The sequence below is a fragment of the Euleptes europaea genome, chromosome 17, assembly GCF_029931775.1.
Source record: "Euleptes europaea isolate rEulEur1 chromosome 17, rEulEur1.hap1, whole genome shotgun sequence".
NCBI lineage: Eukaryota > Metazoa > Chordata > Lepidosauria > Squamata > Sphaerodactylidae > Euleptes > Euleptes europaea.
Window position 1 is genome coordinate 13,010,364 of NC_079328.1, and position 25,733 is coordinate 13,036,096.

At 49.9% G+C, this 25,733-nt stretch overlaps 1 protein-coding gene across 5 annotated transcripts in view; it reads left to right on the plus strand.

The window, feature by feature from the left end:
• Positions 1-25,733, plus strand: part of LOC130488870 (protocadherin alpha-7-like) — a 217,402-nt gene that overhangs the window by 84,906 nt on the left and 106,763 nt on the right. Inside the window, exon 2 of one of the 5 annotated variants that reach the window (XM_056862543.1) lies at positions 5,956-6,591. The exons of 2 other annotated variants lie outside the window; for them this stretch is intronic. In XM_056862543.1, the coding sequence (XP_056718521.1) occupies positions 5,956-6,591 (636 nt within the window). Of the gene's footprint in view, positions 1-4,185; positions 6,592-15,960; positions 18,439-25,733 lie in introns of those variants that run through there. 2 more of the 5 variants (XM_056862539.1, XM_056862541.1) reach the window with 2 other exon arrangements.

Here is a 25,733-nt window from a genome sequence, read left to right on the forward strand (position 1 = left end):
TGGTTTGGAGCGGTGTGGTATAGTGGTTAAGAGCGGTGGTTTGGAATGGTGGACTCTGATCTGGAGAACCGGGTTTGATTCCCCACTCCTCCACATGAGCGGCGGAGGCTAATCTGGTGAACAGGATTTGTTTCCCCACTCCTACACATGAAGCCAGCTGGGTGACCTTGGGCTAGTCACAGCTCTTAGAGCTCTCTCAGCCCCACCTACCTCACAGGGTGTCTGTTGTGAGGAGGGGAAGGGAAAGGTGATTGTAAGCCAATTTGAGTCTTCCTTAAGTGGCAGAGTAGTCGACATATAAAAACCAACTCTTCTTCTTCTAGTCAGCCAATTGAGCCATTCATGAATCAGTGATTTATACTTGAAGTTTCCATCTTGGGCTACACAGTTCCTGGGATCATAATTCTGGAATATTTTCAGTAGAGGTAGCACCCAAAGTGTGCATAGAACAGTAACGTCTGGAAGAAACTTTGGATAGGTGTTAAGAGGCCAATAATCTGGGTCTGTCTCCATCTGTATGTATGTATACACATACACACAATTTCTTTTCATTCCTGATTACAGTAACATATGAAGACCAAAATAATATAAAATAAACAAGTGTGTCTGTAATGTTCAGCCTCTCACATCTAAACATTTCCATCATTGCTTAAAAGTGGCCTCGCTGCTTAATCAATTTAAGCTTTCATTGATTGATCTACCGATAAAACCATTTTGAGTTGATCCAGTTGTCTTCAATCACCTTGAAACAACTTGCTTGATACATCTAATATGTACAATGCCAAGTTATATGTGGATGGAAGTAGAAGGAGGTCTGTTGGACCTAACGTTATTTAATTAAATAATAACCGGACAATATATTATTTAATATTAATTGTGTCACCATATTTAGTTCATTTATCATTTTGCTGTTGACCAGTTAATTGGTTAGATGTTTGTAGGTTCCTAAAATCTCCAAAAAGATGCCTCTTTAACATACTGAAGGAAGTATAAGATATATTAATTTAATAAACGAAAGTTACCATGATCGTTAGAAGCCATTTTAATACCTTTTTTTGGATTCTAGATTACAGTAACATGTGTGTGTTGCACCTGACTCATGGTGACCCCTTATGGGGTTTTCAAGGCAAGAGACATTCAGAGGTGGTTTGCAATTGTCTTCCTCTGCATAGCAACCCTGATATTTCTTGGTGGTCTCCCATCCAAATACTAACCAGGGCTGACCTTGCTTAGCTTCTGAGATCTGACGAGATCAGGCTAGCCTGGGCTAACATACAAGGTCCAAAACTGCCTGATAAAATATACAAGGGTATCTGTAACTCTCAGCATGTTAGAACAAAATTTGCCCTGATTGATTAAAAACTACTCCACTGCTTAATCAGCTTAAGCTTTAGTTGATTAATCAACCAATAAAATGAATCCATGTGATCCCTCATTCGTGCCATTCAGCACATGTGGCTGCCACTCGTGGGCTTGTGCTGCTCGGTTCTATACCGAGCTGATTCAACATCCAAGCAATGTAGGCAGGTGCTTGGGGCACCAAATGGGCAGAGGTGCAGGTGACCACTGTAGTTTGTGCCTGTTATCACCTCCAGACACACCTGGGCTACTGCCATCTGGGTCCAAAATGGGCTGCAGCCTGCCCTGGAACCAACAGTTGTGGCACAGAAGGAAGAGCACCTCCCTCCTTGTTATTTCTGCTGCTGCCAGAATCCAACACTTGGTGTCGTGGTACAGGCGAGGAGCGAGGGCTGTAAGCGTAGTCGGGGGAACAGTCCAAGGTCATTCACAGTGAAGGCAGAGTCCGAGATATCAATACAGGCAAGGGAAGTCCAAAGCGTTAGTCAGAGCCAGTCCAAGAAGTCAGGATACCAGGAATCCAAAGGATAGCAGGGGAACAAGGCAGGTAAACAAGGCAGGTACTCAAGGAGGTTGGTGACAAGTTGCTTGCACAACAGCCAAGCCTAACTGATGGCTTAAATCCCTTCCCCTGCTGCTGTAGCAGCCAGCTGATGCTGATGAGGCTGAGTTCACAGGTGGTGCTTCAGCCCTGCTCTTCCTCATCACTGCTACTGGGGAGGTTCCTCTGTAAAGCCTTCAGCCTAGCACTTTGCCGTCTCTGCTGCATTGCCAGACGGACCTGTTTTCTCCTCTGCTCCAGTGGCCCTGGCGAGGCCTCTGGAGACACTGCATGTTGCAAGGTGTCAGGTCCAACTGGAGTCCTTGAGCTGGCTGGCTGCAGACATGGTGAGTCATCCCCTGACCTTCGCTGATCCTCCACTCCAGCAGGCTGTAGGCCCTATGGTTGTTCCTGTGGGACTTCTGCCTGAGGATGTCCCTCTTCGTCAGAGGAGGTCTCTGCAGGCTGACTCATGACACTTGGGATGGCAAAATGAGTTGAGCCAACTCTCTCTACTAGGGTTGCCATCCTCCAGGTACTCTTAAACAAAAAAACACCTATGCTGAATTAACAGAGTTACTAACAACAGCACGAAGGCTCAATTGCAAAATTAGTTACAATCTTTTACTATTAACTTATAACATCTATAATAGATCACTGCATTGCTGAACATCAATACATAATTTCAAACACAAGTAAAGAACAAACAAAATCTCACAGAAACAAAGTCCAAGAAGGAAAAAATCCTTTCAAATGCTGCATGAGCTAGCTGGAGATCTCCTGCTATTACAACTGATCCCCAGCCAATCGAGATCAGTTCATCTGGAGAAAATGGCCACTTTGCCAATTGGACTTTTGGCATTGAAGTCCCTCCCCTCCCCAAACCCTGCCCTCCTCAGGCTCCGCCCCAAAAATCTCCCGCCGGTGGTGAAGAGGAACCTGGCAACCCTACTGTCTACCGTAAAAAAATATTTAAAATGTTCCCATTTACATCTGAAAGCGTTTATAGTTGTTTGCACTGTGTTTGTAGAGTGAAGATAGTTAAGAGCCATGTTATTTTCTGTTCAGTAGACCAATTCTGAGCCTTCTGTAAAATGGGCCTCGATCATTTCTCCCTTACCGTACTGTATCCCAGGACATAGTGGGGGAGGTCCCTGCTCCAAACAGCCAGATGTTCTTTAGATGGGATTTTAGAAAATTCTTTCCTCTATTAATTGCAATGGTAAATAGTAAATGCTTCCCTTTGTATTCCTGAGTCTTTGGACCAACAGAAACTTATCAATAGTAAAAAGAGAATTTTAAAGCCTCAGAGCAGGGAGATAACTTAGATTTACAGTGTGGAGTATGTCACCTGGCCTGGCAATGTCATCCCTCCCCACTAAAAGCTAACGCAGCAAGGGCCATAATAGAGCTAGACACATTTAAGTCTGTCTTACTATAACAATCGTGCCTCTGGAAATGAGGATTTCCACTACTGGGATTGCCTGTCCCCCATTTCCTTTTTCAAATATTTGGTGTATAGGTTTTGCTCTGGGTTTCACTGCCACATTTGGGTCTCAAAAGAATCACCCAATTAGCTAGAAACCCTAGGAGTCACCTTTCTGTTACAAAGTAGACTGGACATCTTTGAAACTCCTTGCTCAGTTCTCTTATTGCCGTATACTGTGAATTTAGTCTTAGTTGTATAAGTTTCATAGAGAGATCAGACTGGTGGGCTTGATGGTTCTGTCTTTCGGGCTGTCGGCCAGAAGTAAGGTCCACTTGGTCCCTTGTTATTACACAGTAAAGGAAAATATATTTTAGATGTTCTTAGTGGGAACTTCTAGATTGCATGGCACATCTTCAATACCAACAACATATAAAACACTTTGAATTGCTTGCTCCAACCTACATCTCTGTGGAAGCCAAACTACTTTAAGTTCATTTAGGACCAGTTCAAATCAGTTTGTACTCGGGCTGATTTGTTGATTAGGACTATGATTGTTTAAATTACTGATCTAAAGCTTCCGGATTAACTTTGCAAGGAGTAATGCTAGAAAATATCATAAAGCTGCATGTAAATTGTTTTTTAAAATCTAAGAAACACCGAAAATGGAAAATAAATATATGTATGGCATTTATACCAATTGTCACAAGATGTCGCTCGCTGCCCACTAAAAACCGAAATGCTCTTTCTGACAAAGATCAAAGCTCCTCCCAGCAGCACAGTAAGAACAAGAGCCTGGATGAGGAAGATGGAATGGATACTGCAACACCTCTCACCATTTAAGGCCAGCTTTGGAGAGTGGATTTAATTTTGAAAACCAGGAATATAACCTACCGTTGCTATGGTTGTTTTGCCCCGATGCTCCCTGGTGAGATCCTGGCTGCTGCAGCTGATTCTGCTCCACACGGCTTGTGAAATGGGGAGTGGGCAGCTCCATTATTCTGTTCCAGAAGAATCCCAGCACGGCACCTTCGTAGGCCACATTGCCCAGGACCTGGGGCTGGAGGTGGGTGAACTCATGCCTCGCATGTTCCGGATGGTGTCCCAGGGCCGCAGCAGAGACTATTTTGAGGTGAACCTACAGAATGGGATTTTATTTGTTAATTCCCGGATAGACCGGGAGGAGCTATGCACCAAGATGCCGGTATGCACTATTCACCTGGAAGTGATCCTGGATAATCCCTTGAGAGTCTTCCATGTGGAAGTGGAGATCAAGGACATAAATGACAATGCGCCCCTATTCCCGGCAGCTGAGCAAAACCTGGTTATTGCAGAATCTAGACCCCCAGGCTCATCTTTCCCACTAGAGGGAGCTTCTGATGATGACGTTGGCTCAAACTCGCATATCAGCTACAAAATCAGTCCAAATGAACATTTCAGCTTGGATTTTCAAAACAGTAAGGAACCTGGTGAGTCTTTAGTTCTTGTATTAAGGAAACCTCTTGATAGAGAGCTAACTCATGTGTATAATTTATTACTAACAGCCACTGATGGTGGCAAACCAGAGCAAACCGGCACTGCTCATCTGGTGATCAATGTGCTGGATGTAAATGACAATGCACCGGTTTTTAATCAGTCTGTGTATAAAATAAAACTTTTTGAAAATGGAAAAATAGGAGCATTAATTATCAATCTCAATGCAACCGATCTTGATGAAGGGATTAACAAAGACATTACATATTCAATACGAAGTGTAACTCCACAAAACTTTGGAGCACTGATTAATCTAGATCCAAGCACTGGACAGATCAGATTAAATGGAGAACTTGATTTTGAAAGTATTACATCAAGTGAAATAGGAATTGAAGCAACAGACAAAGGCAACCCACCCATAAAAGGACACTGCAAAGTTCTGATTGAGGTTTTGGATGTGAATGACAATGCCCCAGAAGTGACGGTGTCATCCTTGTCGGTGCCGGTGCCTGAGAACGCTCCACCGGGGACAGTGGTGGCCCTCATCAGTATCACAGATAGGGACTCTGGGGTCAATGGGCAGGTGACCTGCTCACTATGGCCCTCTGGGCTCCCCTTCAAGCTGACGTCCACCTTCAAGAATTACTACTCACTCGTACTGGCTGAGCCACTGGATCGGGAGCAGGTGGCCGAGTATAGCTTGGTGGTGATAGCCCAAGACCAAGGAGACCCCCCACTGTCAGCCAGCAGCAGCCTGTTGGTGCCGATCAGTGACATGAACGACAACACACCCACTTTTGCACAGCCCTCCTACACCGTCTTTGTGAAGGAGAACAATCCTCCTGGTGCTCACATCTTCACAGTGTCTGCCTCGGACCCAGATGTGGCTGAGAACGCCTTGGTCAGCTACTGGCTGGATGAGAAGCTGTGGCCGCTGTCGAGCTACATCTCGGTGCATTCGGAGAGTGGGAAGCTGTATGCCCTGCAGCCCTTGGATTATGAGGAGCTGAAGCTGCTGGAGTTCCAGGTGAGGGCCAAGGATGCTGGGCTGCCCTCCTTGTGTGGCAACGTGACCATCCAAGTCTTTGTCTTGGATGAGAATGACAACGCACCTGCAGTGTCTGGTCTTGCGGATGATGCCCCCATTCTGGTGAAGGTCCCATTGGCAGCTGGGCATGTGGTGGGCAAGATCCATGCTCTGGATGCTGACTCGGGCTACAATGCTTGGCTTCGCTATGAGTTGCATGATGCATCCAGTGGCCCATGGCGGGTGGGGCTTTACAGTGGTGAGATCAGTACTGCACGTGCTCTGGAGGAGGCAGAGGGCAGCATCAGCCAGAGCCTGCTGGTTCTGGTGAAGGATCATGGCAAGCCGGTACTGTCAACCACAGCTACCTTCAGCGTGTCACTGGTGCCCAGTGCCCAGGCTGCCCAGAGTGATGCCCGCCTCTCTAGAACGGGAGGGAGCATAAAGCCCCTGGCAGACACCGCCAATCTCTACCTGATCATTGCCATCTGCTCGGTGTCCAGCTTGTTCCTGCTGGTGATACTTGTGTACGTGGCCCTGCGATGCCAGAGCCAGGCCAAGGAGGCAATGGTGTATGGCCCTGGCACAGCCACGCTGGTGTGTGCCAGTGAAGTCGGCAGCTGGTCGTATTCCAATCGCCACAGCCACATCCTGGCAGGGGTGAGTGGAGAGGCTGGTGCCAAAAGCGACTTGATGGTTTTCAGTCCCAACATTCCTGTCTTCTCCGAGAATGGGAAGGAGCTGGTCCCAAATGCTGCTGGGCAGGTGAGTCTCAGAAGAGAGTTTGCCTTCTTTAGTTTTTTGAATGTTTATGAAATGTATTGTGTATACTCACCTTAAATTAAATGTATACCCAAATTGTCTTCAGGGAATGAATTATCTGATGGCAAAAAAACTGATGTCTTGAAGGGATTGTTGTGATTTTTTAGTCACTCAGCATTACCATTCCTGTTGGAAAGGATACCAGCCATAGCCAGTACATCTCCCACCATTAAGAAAACGTGCCACTTGGTTGCTGAAATTAAAAAGTAATTTGAGGGTGCGATGTTTTCTTTTTTTAGTATTTAGTTTGAAAATTATTAAATAATTCACATATCCAATTCTTTTTCATAGCTGGCATAGGCTGACCTCATTCTATAGCTACTTCACTGTAGTTTCTTAATAACATCATTCTGTTTTCTTCATGTTATTCCTATTTTGAAATGTTTTTATTCTTTTCCCCCTGAGCCATTTTTCTGCCCCTGATCAGCTCCCATTGTCAGTCCCTCCCCCCCCCCCCCACCCTCAGTTCCAGACTTATACTTGTGATGGCAATCATGTGTGGAACTCCTCAGGATGAGGATGGATTTGGAGAAACTCTGAAGCAATTTGGAATGCGGAAAGGGCTATTGTCCATGGTGTGAGAGAATGGTTTGAATGGACACCAGTCCTAAAATAATGCCGGAGTTGGATGGGGTCTCTTTTTTGCTTCCTCTCGTTCTCTGAACATTTATATGAACAAAGTAACAAAGAATAGCTGCAAGGCCCTGAAGACTCTTCTGCTACAAATTTTCCCCAGTGGAGAGGGAAAAAACGCTTGTCTCCCCACCACTAGGGTTGCCAACCTCCAGGTACTCAGCACAATGCTCACACATATTAAACAAAAAAGGTTTTTTTGCTGTACAATGACAGTTACTATGATTTCAAATGCAAATGCAAAAGTACATTGGTCACACAATCCGCGACCTATGTCAATCATAAACCATACATGAAAAATAAGACTGCGGAAAGGTCCCGAAGAGTTCTCAACCCCAAAACAAAACAGCAGAACTTCAGCCTAGCTGCTGAAAGCTGCACTGTAGAACGGCAAGAAGCCTGTAGGCGTGGACGGCAAGAGAGAGGTGTGCTAGCCGCACTGTAGATTGGCAAAAAGCCTGTGGGCATAGTCAGGACGGCAAGAGAGAGGCGGCAAACCCAGTTCGTATGAATGGTGCCTGGTGCCAACTCCTGGCAGGAGAGGAGCCAGGAGACTCAGTTTGTGTTGGGAAACCGGGAGACCCGGTGATCTCAGAGGTGAAAACGCCTTTTCCAGAATAATCTTATGCGTTTTCACTAAAAAGTTTAGCTTCATCAGACAAGTAACCAACGTGAGTTGAGAGGAAACAATCTTCCTTTAATGTATTGGTTTCGTGGGCCAAATGAAAAATATGTTGGGAGGAAACAGTCTTCCTTCACTGCTTTCACAGCCTATATAACAAAAAAATGCCATTATAAGCTCTGTTCTATGAGCCAAATTTTTTTTTAGCTTTTAAGCTATTAATAATATTTATTGTTTTAAACCATAGTGAACTATTTTTGATAATTTTAAACAATTTTTAACAGTTTTATAACTATTTTGTCTAGCTGGTCATCATGAATAGTCCTTGCAAAATATAGTGACACTCTAGTAATACAATTTTCAAACACCATTAAAAATGCAATTTACAAACAAAGTATATACATACCACCAACACTTTGTTAGGATACAATCATCCTTTCACAGCTCTATCATGAGTGACTCAGTGCACTCTCTCCTATTCAATTATAGGTTACAGGTGCAATAAATAAATACAAATTGCTAGTGCCAATGCTTAAAGGTACCAGAACCCAAACAAAGGCTACAGTAAATACAAACTGAGTCTCCTGGCTCCTCTCCTGCCAGGAGTTGGCACTAGGCACCATTCATACCTTTCCGCAGTCTTATTTTTCATGTATGGTTTATGATTGACATAGGTTGCGGATTGTGTGACCAATGTACTTTTGTATTTGAAATCATAGTAACTGTCATTGTACAGCAAAAAAACTTTTTGTTTAAAGTGTGTGAGCGTTGTGCTGATTTCCTATTTCTTCAATATTATTACAGCACAGTGGTTATTTGGTTTGGTTTAACCTCCAGGTACTAGCTGGAGATCTCCTGCTATTACAACTGATCTCCAGCTGATAGAGATCAGTTCACCTGGAGAAAATAGCCGCTTTGGTATTGGACTATATGCCATTGAAGTCCCTCCCCAAATCCTGCCCTCCTCAGCGTCCGCCCCCAAAACTTCCTGCCAGTGGCGAAGAGGCACCTGGCAACCCTACCCACCACCCATTTTTAGTTCCAGCAGCTGCATTTCATTTTTTAAAGTTTTAAAAACAGTGACATAAAATGTGAAACACATCAAATACAGTTCTGCTCTGAGTATAAGTCCAGAGCCGTTCTGTATGTTTTGAACTACAAGTAAACATTTCTGTAAAAAAGGTATTTTTGCATCTGTGCTCTGCAGATAGTAGAGGATGCTGTTCATTATATTTCTCGTGCTGTGTTTTATGTGCAGCCTTGTCAAGGCATGGTTGTTTGGCTGGAATACTGTAGGTTTGCTGGTAGGAAAGTGTTTGAAACAGTTTGGTTACTTTTTATCAGGTCAAACCAAATTTATAATGTTTCAGACTACTTTGTTTCCTATTCCATTGTCAAAATTCAAATACAAACGTATGCAGGAGAGAAACGAATTGTGGGGCCAGTTGTTTTAAGATGGTCTGTCTTATGTTGATGTTTTCTTTGTTTTACCCCCGTTAGATTTGAACATACAAAATGAACTGAGCTAAATTATGATAAAGAAAGGGTTTCATAGTTTACTGCTAGGCTGCTGTTTTTAATTTCTGTAACTTGATCGTTCCTTGACAAATAACTGAAATTGGTCTATTATATTTGGTGAGATATGATACATGGTTTTTAACTTTTCTCCACCTCTGATTGTGAAGTTTTGGTAATGCACTTTTTAAAGTAATAGAATACTGGCTTCTTCTGTTAAGCTATCCTAGATATTTGCCATGCAAGGCCATAGATAATATTGTGTCTGAGAAATGTATTATTTGGTGGCTGAAATGCATTTTATGCAGAGCTGTTTCCCTCGCGGTCACCCCACCACCTGCTCTGATGCTTCGTTTTTATTATGCATGCCTTTCCCGACCATCAGAGGTCGCCTCGCTCTCCCCGCATATTTTGCCTGTGTTTTCCAGATGCTGTTTTAGCAAGAATCTGGAAAATGTGGGCAAAACACGTGGAAATGCACAGGGAGAGTGAGGCGACCTCTGGCAGTTGGGAAAGGCATAAATAATCAAAATGACATACCAGAGCTGTCGGCGGGGTGACCGTGGGGAAACAGCCCTGCATAAATGGCCAGGGAATGCATTTTTAGTGCCATACAGAGTTCATCCCAATATTCCTCCATATTGCTCCTGGCGATGTTGACAATTGTATGCTTCTAGAGTCCAGACGTCATGCGTATTTCTTAATTAATGTTTCAGTAATGTTCAGAAGACTTTTCAACTAACTGTTCCAACTGCAAATAATTTCAAGGTGTTCATGCAAAGTAGTTGCATAGTCATTGTGTGATCTCCCCGGTCACCATGTGGATGTGGGACGAGGGCTGAGATGAAACTTCAGTGGGATTTGGCATTCAGGCTTGGCCTTCAAGGATTCTGCTTTCATTGCAGGAATGTTTTTTGAGGTGAACCATTTAGGATTGTGATGGATTGGTGAAGAAGTAATAATAACAATGATTGGCTGCGTTGTAGACATTGGTCTTTTGGGTTCTTTGACATCTGAAATGCGAGGTTCGCATTCTGCTTTTTGAGAGAACTAGGCACCCCTCCTGATACAAATGGCTGCACTGTTTTCACCCTCTTAGGTGTTTAGCAACCGTGTGCTGGAAGGGAGAGGAAGTTCAGTGCCCAGAATAGACACACAGTGCACTGCCAGTGTCAGGGATGAGGTGTCTGGTGGGAGGTTAGTAGCAGTTGTGCTGAGTTTCAGTTGTCAGGTGTAGTGTTAAGGAAAATTTTTTTGACTGCTTTTCCCCCCAAACCAAACATCATTCATTTCCCATGAGACCAAGAGCTTTATTACCTCTTCAGAAAAACCGAAATAATGACAAGATAAATGCCCTCGGCACAGAGTGGTAGTACTGCAGTCAAAGCTCTGCTCACAACCTGAGTTCGATCCTGATGGAAGTCGGTTTCAAGTAGCCGGCTCAAGGTTGACTCAACCTTCCATCCTTCCAAGGTCAGTACAATTAGTACCCAGCTTGCTGGGGCTAAAGTGTAGACAACTGGAGAAGGCACTGGCAACCCACCCCATAAACATAGTCTGCCTAGTAAATGTTGGGATGTGACATCACCCCATGGGTCAGGACTGACCCGGTGCTTGCACAGGGGACTACCTTCACCTTTTAAAATGCAGTAACAGATGTGGAAGAGAATTCTAACTAATCCTTAGTAGCTCCAGAGCTATGTAGCTTCTGCTGGCTGAAGTCTGGGTTGGCTTGGTGCATGATCTTCAGCACATGAAACAATCCAGGGCAGCTTCCAAAACTGACTGTGCTTGAATTCCCCCCTGGTTTTTTTGGGAGGGGGATTCAGAATGACTTGGTCCTGGGTGTTGTTGGCCACTGCTGTTGTGGTGTTTTGAACATGTTCAGAGGCTGCCCTTGCTCAGCTTGCTCTTCACCTTCTTGCTGCTCCTTGATATGTACTATACCTTCCACTTCAGCGTTCATGAGTGACATGGAAACAGCAGTGTCATGGAAATTGCTGTTATTGTTCCTGAAATCTCACACCCCAGTTCTCAGCTGTGAGAGCTGCTTTCATCACTTTAGGAGATGGTATAGAGACATCAGCAGCATGAATGGGGGGGGGGGGCACGACTGAGAGCCCCGCTTGGGGCATACGCACAGCTGCAAAGGGGGGGGGGAAAGTAAGGGAGAAGTAAACATTCCACACTAAAATGGAAATATCATACCTTGGTTATTGGATGGCCACCTTAACATTTAGGAAAGACCTAAATTTAAAAAAAAAATCAAAAACTAACTAACTAGTAATAAACAAGTGTGATTTCCTCCTCATATTCTCTGATTAAGGAACATTAGGAAACAGCCCTCTGTGTCAGAAGGAGGAGGGGCTGTCTCCATCTTTAGCGGACTTCCCTTGATCTTATTCCAAAGTTTTGGCAACAATTGAAAAAAAGCTCACTGGGTGGCCCTGGGCCACTCACTCTCCCAGCCTAATCCACTTTACGGGGGTGTTGACAGGGCAAAATGAAGCAAGGGAAGAACTGTCCTGACCTCCTTGGAGAAATGACAGTATAAAAATTGATAGATGCATCAATAATAGAAAGTCTGGCTGGACCCTCGTATCTCTTTGCTTTATTGTAGCAAGAATAATAATTCTAGAGCGTTCAAGGCATTCTTTAATGCAGTCCTTTATCAGGTGGGTTGATATGATAATCCACATGTTGAATGAGGCATGCTGGAAGTCACCATGTGAGTAAACGGCCAGAGCAGAACTGGGGGCTTCTAGAGTCACAGGTTAGCCTCTTAGTCACTTGGCTGCAACTGCTCAATATAAGTTACACAAAACATTCCCCTACAGATGGGGAAAATAATGGAATATACCATTATGTCAAAGCTGACCAATTCTCGCAGAATGAAGGAAGGAAGACCAGGACACATTAAGTTTAGTAGAATCTCTCTGTGTTTTGCATTTTCAAACTTATAATGTGCAAAGCACTAACGAATACTCAGTTTTAAAGTATGGCTTTCCTTATGCAATGAGATCCTTCACTTCAGACCATAAGATGTGCCTTGCAGATCCTGGTGGTTTCCCCAAGAATCCTCACAAGCAGCAGGCAGTTGGGGATCCACTGGAAATTGGCCCACTAGTGAACCGTGGCTTCCTTTGCATCCATTCCTAGTTTCAGGGAATAGGAGCGCTCGAGGCAAGGCTGAGGCGTTTACCTGGATGTTGAATTGCTTCTTCCCTCAGGAAGCTTTCGCTTAAGTCTTTTTCAGGAAACAGGTTAGCTACTTAAAAAAAATATCAAAGCTGAAATTGTAGGGATGGGGTCTGGCATATACAGACTTATTTAAGCTCTTGGATGAGAGGAGCTGGCTGGGGACTCCTCGTGAGGAGTAGCTGCTTCCTTCCAGCAGAAACACTCAACACAGGGTCAGCCACCAAAAAGCACGTGTTTGCTTTTTCTTGGTGAAGAATCTGATGGCTTTAAAGAAGCTACAGTTTTCACAGCTGCGCAGGAAAGCGCCAGCCCTCTCCTCACGTGCCCCATAGCTGGTGTCGGACTGGTGAAAGCACCCCAGCCTGGTTCCCTCTGCTGGGCACAAGCCGGCGGCAGCCCCCTGTCCCTCTCCTCTGCAAAAGGCGCTGCTCCATGCAGTCAGCCAGGCTCCCCTCCTCACCCTGCCACAACATAGCCAGAGATATGGGAGGACCTGTGTGGGATTCAAGCCCCTTGAACTCATATTGATCAGGGTGGGCTGTGGATGGGGCAGAGCACTAGGTTCAATTCCCGGCAGCCCCGTTACAGAAGGATTAGCCAACAGGTGATGGGGAAGAGAGGTCAGAGTCGGCAATACTAACCTGGATGGTCCAGTGGTCCGACTCCCTAGAAGGCAGCTTCATGAGCCCCTGTGACTCCAGCCACGTTTTCAGACCCCCAATTCTCCATGTCTCCCCAATACCTCCTGTGACCGGAAGAGTTCCTCTTTTCTGGAAAGAATTCCTTGTGGCTGGGTGGCCTCTGGTCAAAATGGCCACAGCATCCCCTCCACCCCTCTCCAAACAAAGTTAGGAAAAGAAGCAGCATAATGCCGAAGTGCGGGAGTGGAAGGGGGTGGCCCCAAGAAAGGTATGTTTGTGGAAGGATTAGAGAGACTCCTTCTCCCTTCACCCTCCAGCGCAGGCAGCACCCTAACGGATCCCCCCCGGTCGCGCTTTGCCCTCGGGAGTCTGCTGGCACCTCGGCGTGCATCCCAAGGAGCCTGGAGCCAGAAGGAGCCGGGGGTCGCCTCCTCGGGGCTCAGCTGCCGGGTCAGGGCGCTTCTCTCTTGTCTCGGCGAGTCTCTCCAAATTCTGCCGGGCGGAGCAGGACGAGAGGCGGGTGGGGCTGTGCTCGACGGCACCCGAAGCTGAGCCGCGAGCGGAGCCTCCGGTCGTTCGCCAGGCGGGGGGTGGGGGGTTCGGCACGCGTCGGGGCCGCAGCCGGAGACCCCCGGAGAGCGTCGCGCTGCTTTTGCAGGGAGCTGGAGACGGCCGTCTGGGCAGAAGAGGCAACGCCAGGGTCCGTCGGGCTTCCAGAGAGACCAGAAGGGGCTGCCTGGCGTCTCTGCCCAGACAGGGCGGGACCTCCCGCGGACTGCGGTCCCAGAGGCGCGGAGCCGGGTAGGCCGGCAGGGCAAAGGCTCCCCAAGGGGGAAAGGAGCGGGATCCCGAAGCCGCTTCTGCCAGAGCAGCCCCGACGGCTGCGGAGGCGCTCCCGAGGCAGCTCGACGGGTGGGAGGTCCCTTCTCAAAGGGGCGTGGCGTCGACAGGACGCCCCTCCCTCCTTCGGCGCGGGAGGCCTCCACGTTCTTCCACCCGCACCGTCGCGTCCCACTGACGGTTGACCCCAGACCCAAAAGTGTTGGGCGAGGGGGAGGGCTCCCCTTTCCGGCCGCAAAACGCCTTGGTGGGGTGGAGGGGGGCTTTCTTTGTATTGAGCCCCCCCTCCCGAGGATGGATTTGGATGGGGGACCACCAAGGAAGTCCAGGGTTGCTGGGCAGAGGAAGGCACGGGCAAACCACCTCTGTTGGTCTCTTGCCTTGAAAACCCCATAAGGGGTCGCCATAAGTCGGCTGCGACTTGACGGCACTTTACACGCACACACACTCCCGAGGAATGGGATGACATTCCGGCCGGCTCTCCTTTTCGGACCGAGGATCCCGTCCTCGGGGGACGCTGCTGCTGCTGCCAGCCCGAGTCTGTCGCCTCGGAGCCTCCGGCTACCAGCCCGCCCGGGTCCCCGCGCAGAAGCCGGAGTCTCCGCTTCTCCACTTGCCCCCATCACCTCTCCAGGTCGCGCCGGGCTCCGACGACGGGCTTGGGGTCGGCCCGAGGGAAGGGGCCCCAGCCTGCTGCGCAAGGCTCTCTTTGGAGGGGCGTCCTGCAGAAGACCGGGGGCTCCAGCCGAGGCGCCCTCAGACAGCCGCCACAGCCCCGCGGCCTCCCCCGGTCTGAGCAGGGAGCCGCTCCCGTGCCAAGCGCGGGAGGCCGGCCGGGGCCAGACGGCGCCCTTCCGCCCCGGCCAGACCCAGGCTGGGGTTCCTGGAGGGGTTCTGGCCGCGGCCATCCCGGCTCCAGGCTGGGCGTTTCGGCTGGGCTCTCCGGTGCTTTTCCCGAAGCGGGAGGGGTCGGATCCTGGGGCAGACTTTGAAAGGGGGGGCAGACTTTGAAAGGGGGGGGGCGACCTGGCGGTCCTTCTGAAGCCCTTGCTTGGAAGGCAGGGGCGTTGCGACCCGTCGGGGCGGGGAAAGGCTCTTCGGAGGGGGCGCCGGCCCTTTCCTGGCCCCGCAGCGGCTGGGAACCCCCCTCCATCTCTTTGGGGAAGGCGCTCCCGGGGTCTTTCCGAAGGTCCCGAGGGGCTAGCCGGGGTCCTACTCAGGCGCGCCTCTCCCGGAGCGCGACGGTGACGCCGCGGAGCCTCTCCCGTGCGGGGGCACAGTGCAGGGAGCCACAGACCCCCCCCGTCCATACGGGAGGGGGGGCCGAGTAGGATCGGGCCAGCAGGGAGCGGGCGGGCGCTCTTGGCCGCCGCCCCGAGCCTCCCTCCCCGCAGAGCTCTGGGCGGATCGATCCGTGCGGATCGATGCCGCTGGCCAGGGACGCGCCGGCGCCTCCCGGCGAAGCTCTCCCCCCCCCCGGGCCGGGCGTTTTCCATTGCAGGGGCGGGAGCGGAGAAGGCGCGCGCCGGGGAAGGAGGGCGAGTCCGGGAGCCGTCGCCCCGACTTCCTCGGCCGCCGCAGGACGCAGAGGAGCGGCGGCTCAGCGGGAACGTCAGGAAGGGCAGGGCAGGGCGCGGCGCTGGGCTGCAGCCTCCCGCGCGGCCCCTGCGCGGCGCTGCGCGGCCGCTGCGCCGGCCGGGGCCCACGTGACGCGGCGGCGGCGGCGGCAGCAGCAGCAGCAGCTGCAGCCCAAGGCGGCGGCTGCCCTGCAAAGGACTCGGCGGCGGCGGCGCTGGCTGGACGGCGGCGGCCGGCGGCTCTCCCGTCCGGCTCGGGGATGCGGGGCGGGGTGCCGGGGAGCTGAGGGCCTTTGCGGGCAGCATGCGGCTGTACCTGCTGGCCTGCTGCGTGCTGTCGTGCGGCGCGCAGGGCCCGGCGGTGGAGTACGCGCTGGCCGAGGAGACGCCGCGGGGCGCGCCGCTGGGCAACGTGGCCCGCGACCTGGGGCTGGAGGCGTCGGCGCTGGCGGCGCGCAAGGCCCGCCTGGTGGGCGGCGTGGGCGGGCGCGAGTTCGTGCGGCTGGACGGGGCGACGGGGGCGCTGGCGGTGGGCGAGCCGGTGGACCGCGAGGAGGTGTGCGCGCTGCAGCCGGCCTGCGCGCTGAGCTACGAGCTGGTGCTGGAGGCGCCGCTGGAGCTGCACCCGCTGCGCGTGCGCGTCCTGGACGCCAACGACCACGCGCCCCGCTTCCCGCGCCCCGACTACCGCCTCGACGTGGCCGAGTTCCTGGCGGCCGGCGCCCGCTTCGCCCTGCCCAGCGCCCACGACCCGGACGAGGGCGCCAACGGCGTGCGCGGCTACGCCCTCAGCCCGGACCCCCACTTCGCCCTGGCCGTGCAGACGCGCGCCGACGGCTCCAGCTACCCGGAGCTGGTGCTGGAGCGGCCGCTGGACCGCGAGCGGCAGGCCGCCCACCGCCTGGCCCTCACCGCCCTCGACGGCGGCAGCCCGCCCCGCTCGGGCAGCGCCCAGCTGCTGGTGACGGTGCTGGACACCAACGACAACGCGCCCGCCTTCGAGCACTCCGTCTACCGGGCCCGCGTGCCGGAGGACGCCCCCCGCGGCGCGCCCGTGGCCCGCCTGCGCGCCGACGACCCCGACGAGGGCGCCAACGGCGAGGTGCGCTACGCCTTCAGCAACAGCACGCCGCCCGAGCTGCGCCGCCTCTTCCGCGTCGACGGGCGGAGCGGCGAGGTGCGCGTGGCCGGGCCCCTGGACGGGCGGGCGGCGGCGCCGCTGGAGCTCTTCGTCGAGGCCCGCGACGGGGGGCTCTTCGGCCTCTCCGGCCTGGCCAAGCTGCTGGTGGAGGTCGCCGACGTGAACAACCACGCGCCCGAGATCGCGGTCACCTCCCTCTCCAGCCCCGTCCCCGAGGACGCCCCGCTGGGCACGGTGGTGGCCCTGCTGAGCGTCACCGACCGGGACCCCGGCGAGAACGGGCGCGTCGTCTGCCAGCTGCCCACCCAGCTGCCCTTCCAGCTGCGCTCCTCCTTCGACAGCTACTACACCCTGGTCACCAGCGGCCTGCTGGACCGCGAGCGGGTCGCCGAGTACAACCTCACCGTCACCGCCTCCGACCTGGGCTCGCCGCCCATGGCCAGCCAGAAGGCCCTGCGGCTGCAGATCGCCGACGTGAACGACAACCCGCCCCGCTTCCTCACCCAGCGGCGCGAGGTGGAGGTGGCCGAGAACAACCCGCCCGGCCTCTCCCTCTTCCGCGTCTCCGCCGCCGACCCGGACCTGGGCGAGAACGGCCGCGTCTCCTACCGGCTGCGCGACATCGACATCCAGGGCAGCCCCCTCTCCTCCTACCTGGGCATCGACGCCGAGGCCGGCACCGTCTACGCCAGGGGCCCCTTCGACTTCGAGCGCCTCCAGAGCTTCCACTTCCAGGTGGAGGCCCTGGACCACGGCTCGCCCGCCCTGGCCGCCGCCTTCCTGGTCAGCGTCGCCGTCCTGGACGAGAACGACAACCCCCCGCTCATCCTCTACCCGGCGGCCTCCAGGAACGGCTCGGTGGCCCTGGAGGTGGTGCCCCGCCTGGCCGACGCCGACTACCTGGTCACCAAGGTGGTGGCCCACGACCCGGACAGCGGGCAGAACGCCTGGCTCTCCTACCACCTGCTGCAGGCCTCCGACGCCAGCCTCTTCCGCGTCTCCCCCGACGCCGGCGAGGTGCGGACGGCCCGCTCGCTGCGCTCCAGCGACGCCCTCAAGCACAAGGTGGTGGTCCTGGTGAAGGACCGGGGCGAGCCGCCCCTCTCCTCCTCCCTCACCCTGGGCGTCCTGCTGGCCGACGCCCTGCCCCAGGCCCTGCCGGACTTCGACGACAGCCTGGAGGCCCGCAGCGGCCAGCCCCTCTCCCGCCTCAACTTCTACCTGATCATCGCGCTGGGCTGCCTCTCCTGCGTCTTCCTGGGCTTCCTGCTGGTTCTCCTGACCCTCCGCCTCCTGCACTGCCGGCCGGGCCCGGCCCGCTGCTGCTCCTCCTGCTGCTCCTGCTGCCCCGACGACGAGTACGAGAAGTACCGCTACAACGTGCGCATGCTGCCCGGCTCCCACTTCACCCCGGAGATGGTCGAGATCGCCGGCATGGGCAAACTGACCCACACCTACCTGTACCGGGCGGCGCTGGGCGTGGGGCCCAGTAATAACAACCTGGTGCCCAACGGAGACGCTGCCGGCAACCTGGCCAAAGGGGCCGGCTTGCTGCAAGTGCCCGCGCCCTGCATCCAGGTGCAGAAGGTGAAGAGCGACCACTTTAATGCCATTCTGGTGGTAAGCTGGTTTTTCAAGGGTTAAACGGCTTGGGGGAAGGGAGAACGGGGACCCTCCGGGAAGGTTTGCCTGGTAGCTCTGGTCCCAAGTGGAACGTGGAGGAAGTGGTTTGAAGATGAAAGCCGTGACCGGATGCCAGCCCATTAAATTGCCCCTGAACCTTTCCAGTTGAGGGGTGGAGAACCTACAATCTGCAGCCCCTTCCTGTTCCCTTGGTGTTATGTATTGGGGCTGCAAATTATACAGAACAGGCAGAAGGAAGTATTTGTTGCAGAATGTGTCTGGGGGGGCTCTAGGTGTGATGAGGGCTTTAGAAGTGGATTCCTAGGATTTTGTGGTCTTTCGGTGGCTGTCAGATAGGGCAACTCAAGGGAGCCTCCATGTTCATAGGCAGTGTGCTGGGGAAGGGCAGCCGACAGGAGCAGAGCTGTACATGCATGCACTGCTTGTGGAAACAAGATGCTGGACTTGTGTAGGCCGATCCAGCAGGGGCTCTTTTTATGCTGTCCAGGTGCACTGTGGGAATGATACAGACAGCCGTTTTCAGTTACGAGAAAATGACGCTTTGATTTGCCTCAAACTTTTGTTCAATATTATGTGCACCTGACTCCTTCAGCACTGTTAATCAAAAGTATAGGAAATTTGAATTTTTTGTATTAGTTAAGAATTTTACTGAAATGGTTATACATGGCAGAACTGAATCTGTTAACCGTTTTAGAAAGCCAGAGTGGTGGTTACTTCAAATAAAATTTGCACAAAAATGATTTAATGCACAGTGAACTGAAATAATGCACAAGTCCTGCTTTACTACTTATGAGAAACAGAACAAATATGGTAGATGTTATATACTGGAACTTCCAAAAGTCTTTTGACAGGGTACTTCACTAAAAATTCCTGACTAAGCTTAGCAATTATGAGATACATGCTAGTAGGGTCTGAACTTGCTGAAACTGAAAGGGGAAGAGATCTTGGGGTCATAGTGGGCAGCTCAGTGAAAATATTGATACAGTGTGCAGCAGTGGTGAAAAAGGCAAATTGCATGCTGGGAACTACTAGGAAAGGAGTTGAAAATGAAACTACCTGAGTTCAAATGTCCCTGTATAGAGCTACGGGGTGACCTCACTTGGAATATTGTGTGCCATCTCAAAAAGGATATTGCAGAGCTGGGAAAACTACAGAAGAGGGTGACTAAGGGTGTTAATGGGTTGGAGCACCTTTCCTATGAAGAAAGATTTAAGAGTCTGGGACTTTTGAATTAGCAAAAGGAAGGTTAAGGGGCCATGACAAAGATTTATAAAATTATCCATGGAGCAAACAGGTAGAGATATCCATGGAGTAAACAGGTAGAACTCATGGCCACACATTAAAGCTGATGGTCAATAAATTCAGGACAGGCAAAAGGAAATACTTCTTTATTCAATAAGTGATTCAAATGTGGAATTCACTCTCAGAGAACGTAATGATAGCCACTAGCATGATGACTTTAAAAAGAAATTAGACGGATTCATAAAGGAGAGCCATGGTGACTAAAAGGAACCTCCCCATTGGGAGGCAACATCGTGGGGGGGAGGCCTTGACCTGTATGCCCTGTTTTTGTCTCTCCAGAGTAACTGGTTGGCCAGTGTGTGAGACAGGATGCTGGACTAGATGGACCACTGGCCTGATCCAGCAAGGCTGTTCTTATAATATAGAAGAGATATAACAGAATGATGAGCAGTCCTGAATATTTTTCAGTATGTGGAGTTTTCTGGTGACTTTGCCAATAGGTTTTTGGTACTGCAGCATGACACCATCTAATATTACTTCCAGTTATGGTAAAGTGGTTTCTTCTAGGAGAGCAGAAGGGGAACCAAAGTTCGGTTTTGGGGAGACTGCCTACCAGATATTTCTGGTAATTGGTTGCTGATATTCTCACAAAGAATGCTGGGGCACTTCTTAGGTTCTTCAGGAGGAGTGGACATCCTAACATCGATTCATTATGCCTCAGCCATCAAGTATTGCACTTGTTCCTTTTGTAAATGTGCCCAGCAGTGGACTGTGGGGATTCTACTCAGGCTGCTGCCAGCCCATCTCTGATCACTTCTCTGATGTACAGAAATTGTTCATAACAATTTACTCCCTCATATTTGAAAAGTGTTTTGTATGCCTATTGAAAATCTAGGGCAAGTCCATTTGTGGCCATTGGGGGTGTCTGCAGCAGGGTCTGTTCCTCCAAAAATATGATAGGAATGGGCTATGGCTCAGTGGTAGAACATCTGCTTGGCATGCAGAAGGTCTCAGGTTCAATCCTTGGTATTTGCAGTTAGAAGGATCAGGCAGTAGATAAAAGACCTTGAGACCCTGGAGAGCCACTGGTCAGAGTACATGGGACTCATCTTGATAGATCAATGGTGTTCATGTATTAGGGTGACTGAATAAAAGTTTCCATGCTTCTACTGTATTATGCGCCTCAAGTATTTCAGCAAGACTGAGTATTGATCCCAACTCATTGTCGGTGCACCCATTAGCAGTTGAAAAATCTAGGACAAGAGCATTTGGAAAGTGTGTTCTTCAGGCACTGATATTCAAACCAGAAATGAAATGCTGCTAGTTAATAGGCCTTTATATAGTTTTCAAAGAACTTTACATGTACACATTATCTAGTTGGCCTACTTCAGCTTGGTATGGTCTATCCTTTCACACTAGAATCCCATCAATGGGCATCAATCTCACAACACAAACTCATAATTGATCTATACAAATGGTTAGCGTTACTGCTTCAGAGTATCTTGCGTGTATGAGTATTGCATAATGGTTAATGTGTTAGATTAGGAGTGTGACCTTGGGCTAGTCACTTTCTTGAAGCCTAACCTACCTCTCAGGTTAAAAAAAGGGAAAGGAGGACCCAGTCTACTGCCCTAAGATCCTTGGAAGGCAGGTGAGATTAAAAGTGTGGGAGTAAATATTTTTTCCCACCTTGCCATGACTAACAGTGTCTTGGGGAAGTGGGCTTCATTTTCTTTCTTTCTTTCTTTCTTTCTTTCTTTCTTTCTTTCTTTCTTTCTTTCTTTCTTTCTTTCTTTCTTTCTGCCTGCCTGCCTGCCTGCCTGCCTGCCTGCCTGCCTGCCTGCCTGCCTGCCTGCCTGCCTGGTTTGATTCCCCACTCCTCCACAGGAGTGGCGGACACTAATCTAGTGAACCTGGATTTGTTTCCCCACTCCTACACATGAAGCCAGCTGGGTGACCTTGGACTAGTCACACTCTCTCAGCCCCACCTACCTCGCAGGGTGTCTGTTGTGGGGAGGGGAAGGGAAGGTGATTATAAGCCAGTTTGATTCTCCTTTAAGTGGTAGAGAAAGTCGCCATATAAAAACCAATTCTTCTTTCCTTGCTCCTTTCTTTCTTTCTTTCTTTCTTTCTTTCTTTCTTTCTTTCTTTCTTTCTTTCTTTCTTTCTTTCTTTCTTTCTTTCTTTCATCCATCCATCCATCCATCCATCCATCCATCCATCCATCATTCTCCATTTTATACTTACAACAATGCTGTGAGGTAAGTTACGCCAAGAGTGCGTGATTGACCCAAATTCACCCAGGGTAAGGCCCTGGTATCTTGCTGCCCCAATCAAGATACACCTATCTCCTCTTGGACACCCCCACACACCCCTCTGGCCAGATCCAAGGTCGGCTTGGATACAGCCAGCAGTGGCATGGGCCCACAAGTAATGCCAGGCAGCTTCTTTGGCAGCCCCAAGCAGTAACATGGGTGGCCTGGCCAGAGATCCAGCCCTGTGTTACAGCTACCGAATGAGTTCACAGGTGAAGCAGGATTTGAAACTGGGGTTTCCAGATTCACACTCTTCACTGTCATGGTATTCCTTAACATACTATTGATTTTTAAAAGAATAATCTAATTAGGAGGTGAGAAGCCTTACAGGTATAAATTGCTTGCTTGAGCAAACGGGAAACCAGGACTAATCAAAGATAAGACAGCAATGAAAGGTTTCCAATATTCCCGTGGCGCAAGTGTGTAAATGTTCATTTCTTGTATTCTTCAATGCCTTGAACTGGTTAGCCCAGGCTAGCGTGATCTCGCCAGATCTCAGAAGCTAAGCTGGGTCAGCCCTGGTTAAAATTTGGATGGGAGACCACCAAGGAAGTTCAGAGTTGCTACGCAGAGTCAGGCAATGGCAAATCACCTCTGAACATCAGTTGCCTTGAAAACCATACAGGATTGCCGCAAGTCAGCCGTGACTTGTCAGCAAAAAAATTAATAAAATCTTCACTGCCCTGGGTTCATCATCAACATCATGGCCAAGGGATTCGATCTCACCTCAGAATGCCAATTATTGTTCTCCACATGCAGAATAAAATATTGCAATCCAATGCAGTTTATCTCCATTGAAATGTAAAAGTGCTCATTTGTGGCTGGGTCAGGAAGGCATCACCCGGCCAATGTATGCTTAAATCCCATTGATTTAAATGGGAGAAATGTCTGCTTATCTTTTCCATTGGAGTCAAGGGAACACTGGTGAGACTGAGCACAGTTTTTTCTATTTGAGAGCAGAACCAGATGATAAAAAACTATGGAGCTGCTGCCCAATAAAACCCCACATCCCTGTACCAATGTCCCTCTTCCTTCTTGTCTGGAACTTCTGCGTCTAATGTATCCCATGCCCTGATTCCATGACATTGGGTTGGATCTTGTGGATCCATTGCACAAGCAGAGATGCTTTCCTCTGGTGGAAGGAGCCATCTCCTGACATAAGAAGCTCAACATGTCTTGACTCAGGGGAAGTCTCTTCCTACCATAGGAAAGCTCCATGGTTAGTGGAACAGATCCAGCCCCACTGAGTGTTTCTCATAGCATTGGAGAAGAAGAAGAAGAAGAGTTGGTTTTTATATGCCGACTTTCTCTACCAATTAAGGGAGAATCAAACCAGCTTACAATCACCTTCCCTTCCCCTCTTCACAACAGTCACCCTGCGAGGTAGGTGCGGCTGAGAGAGCTCTAAGAGAACTGTGACTAGTCCAAAGCCACCCAGCTGGCTTCATGTGTAGGAGTGGGGAAACCAACCCAGTTCAGCAGGTTGGCGTCTGCTGCTCATTTGTAGGAGTGGGGAATCAAACCTGTTTCTCCAGATTAGAGTCCAACGCTCCTAACCACCGCTCTAAACCACTACACAAAGCTGGCTCTCCATGGCTACCATGAGCGTAGGTAGGGCTGCTCTAGGAATAAGGGGGTTGAGGTAAGCTGCCCATTACAGAAGAATGGGCCTTATTGTGCAGGGACAGACAGTCAAGAAACATTTCAGTATATGAATAAACCGCCATAGGGCTGTTTGATTTTTTTTAATTTTTTTTCACAAAACTTTGTATTTCATGTTACATCTGATTGTGTCCTGGATTTCCTTTGGAACAGAAATTAAATCAGGAGTTTTGCTAGTCAATAGCAGTGTTCTAATGGAGTCAGTCTTCAGCTATGCAGTGCTAGGCAATTTATTGATTAGCTTATGCTCTGATACAAGCATGCGGCACTCATTTACTCTTATGAGTAATAATAATAGTAATAATAATAATAACAATAATAAAGCTACATGAATGCATATAGCTAAGGGACAATTAACCTGACCTTTCAGCTATTTACTCTTCACAGAGCTCACTGAGAGCTTAAGCTATTTGTTTTAAGATTTGCACACACATTTCTCTTTGTGATCGCAATCCTGAGTGTACTTCCTTGGACAATTTACCTTGACATCAGTGGGACATTTCTCAGTAAATATTGAATCGGATTTGGCTGCAAATATTTGTCTGCCTGTCTGACAATATTAGGATCTACACTTCTTCACAGCTGTAGGCAGGATGAGGCACACCAGAGTCCATTGAACCTAGATGAAAGGAAATAAAATAATTGTTTTAATTAGTTGACATTGGTTTGTGTGCATTTAAAAAAAAATCAGTATTGTTTGGGTGGAATGTAGGCCTTAGATGCGTTGATGGAATGTGTGATCTCTGCAGTGTTGATCTCTGGAATCAAGGCCAACTTCTAAAAATAGATCTGCATATAGAGTTTTGGTAGAGGCAATGAGATTTTGCTGAGGCAGATGCACCACGCTTTCGCACTCCTCTTGTGTCCTGTGGTGTGCAGTGGAAAGCACGTCACCACCCAAGCACTTTGAACTTTACAAAATCCATTTTCTGTGGCATGGAACATGGAATCCTTTCCTTCCTTTTATCCCTTAGAAGCTCCTTGATCAATTGATCTTGAGCAGCATATATCTAGTGTTGGAGGGATATAAGGACTGAAACAAATCTTGCCACTGACAATGTAGCCTTGGGGTCCCTATCACTTAGTAAAAAAGGCATTATGTCAGTCACAGAGGCATTGGATTTGTATATGAAAAGGGGGGAAATATAGTGCGATCGAAGTTCCTCGTAAAAGCGGCATTCCAAAAGGGCATGGGCTAATGAGTCAATAGAGCGGAACATGGAATCCAGGGACCTGGTTGAATGATGTGGAATGTGCATAGAATTACTTATAAAAGACGCATCAGTCTATAGCTTAACCCAAAACCAAAAGCCATGGCCCTCCTTTTAAGACCAACCAAAATGACGCAAAGAAAAAGAGTTGGTTTTTATATGCCGACTTTCTCTACCTTTAAAGGAGAATCAAACCGGCTTACAATCTCCTTCCCTTCCTCTCCCTGCACCTTGTGAGGTAGGTGGGGCTGAGAAAGTTCTGAGAGAACTGTGGCTAGCCCAGCAGGCTTCATGTGTAGGAGTGGGGGAAACCAACCCAGTTCACCAGAGTAGAGACAGCCAGTCATGTGTAGGAGTGGGGAATCAAACTTGGTTCTCCAGATTAGAGTCCACCGCTCTTAACCACTACACCACGCAGTTTTGCTGAACTCTGCATTAGATTGGATGTTCAAACACATAAGGTCTTTCAAGCCATGACCTTAAGACCTCTGCCTGCATCTTGGATAGAATGCCATGCTGGCTCCAGGGACCATAGGGTGTGGTTAATAGCAGGCCACTCCCCTGGCATTCTGGGAAGAAAGAGCAAAAAGGATGCCATCTGACTAAAACACAAAAACCGGCAGCTGATCAGATGTTGCTCTGATGCCAAAAGGACACAGAGGTGTTTATGCAGAGTAGTACATTCGGCTTCTGGTAGGCTGCGGGAAGAAAGGGCTGTTATACAAAGTGCCAAAATCCACATCCCTGTTCATTCATCCTTCCTTTAGCATGAGCCATTCTCCAGACATTTGTAGAGCTCTTTTTTCAACTGTAACGAATGCTGAGTTGCTGAGGATGCTGA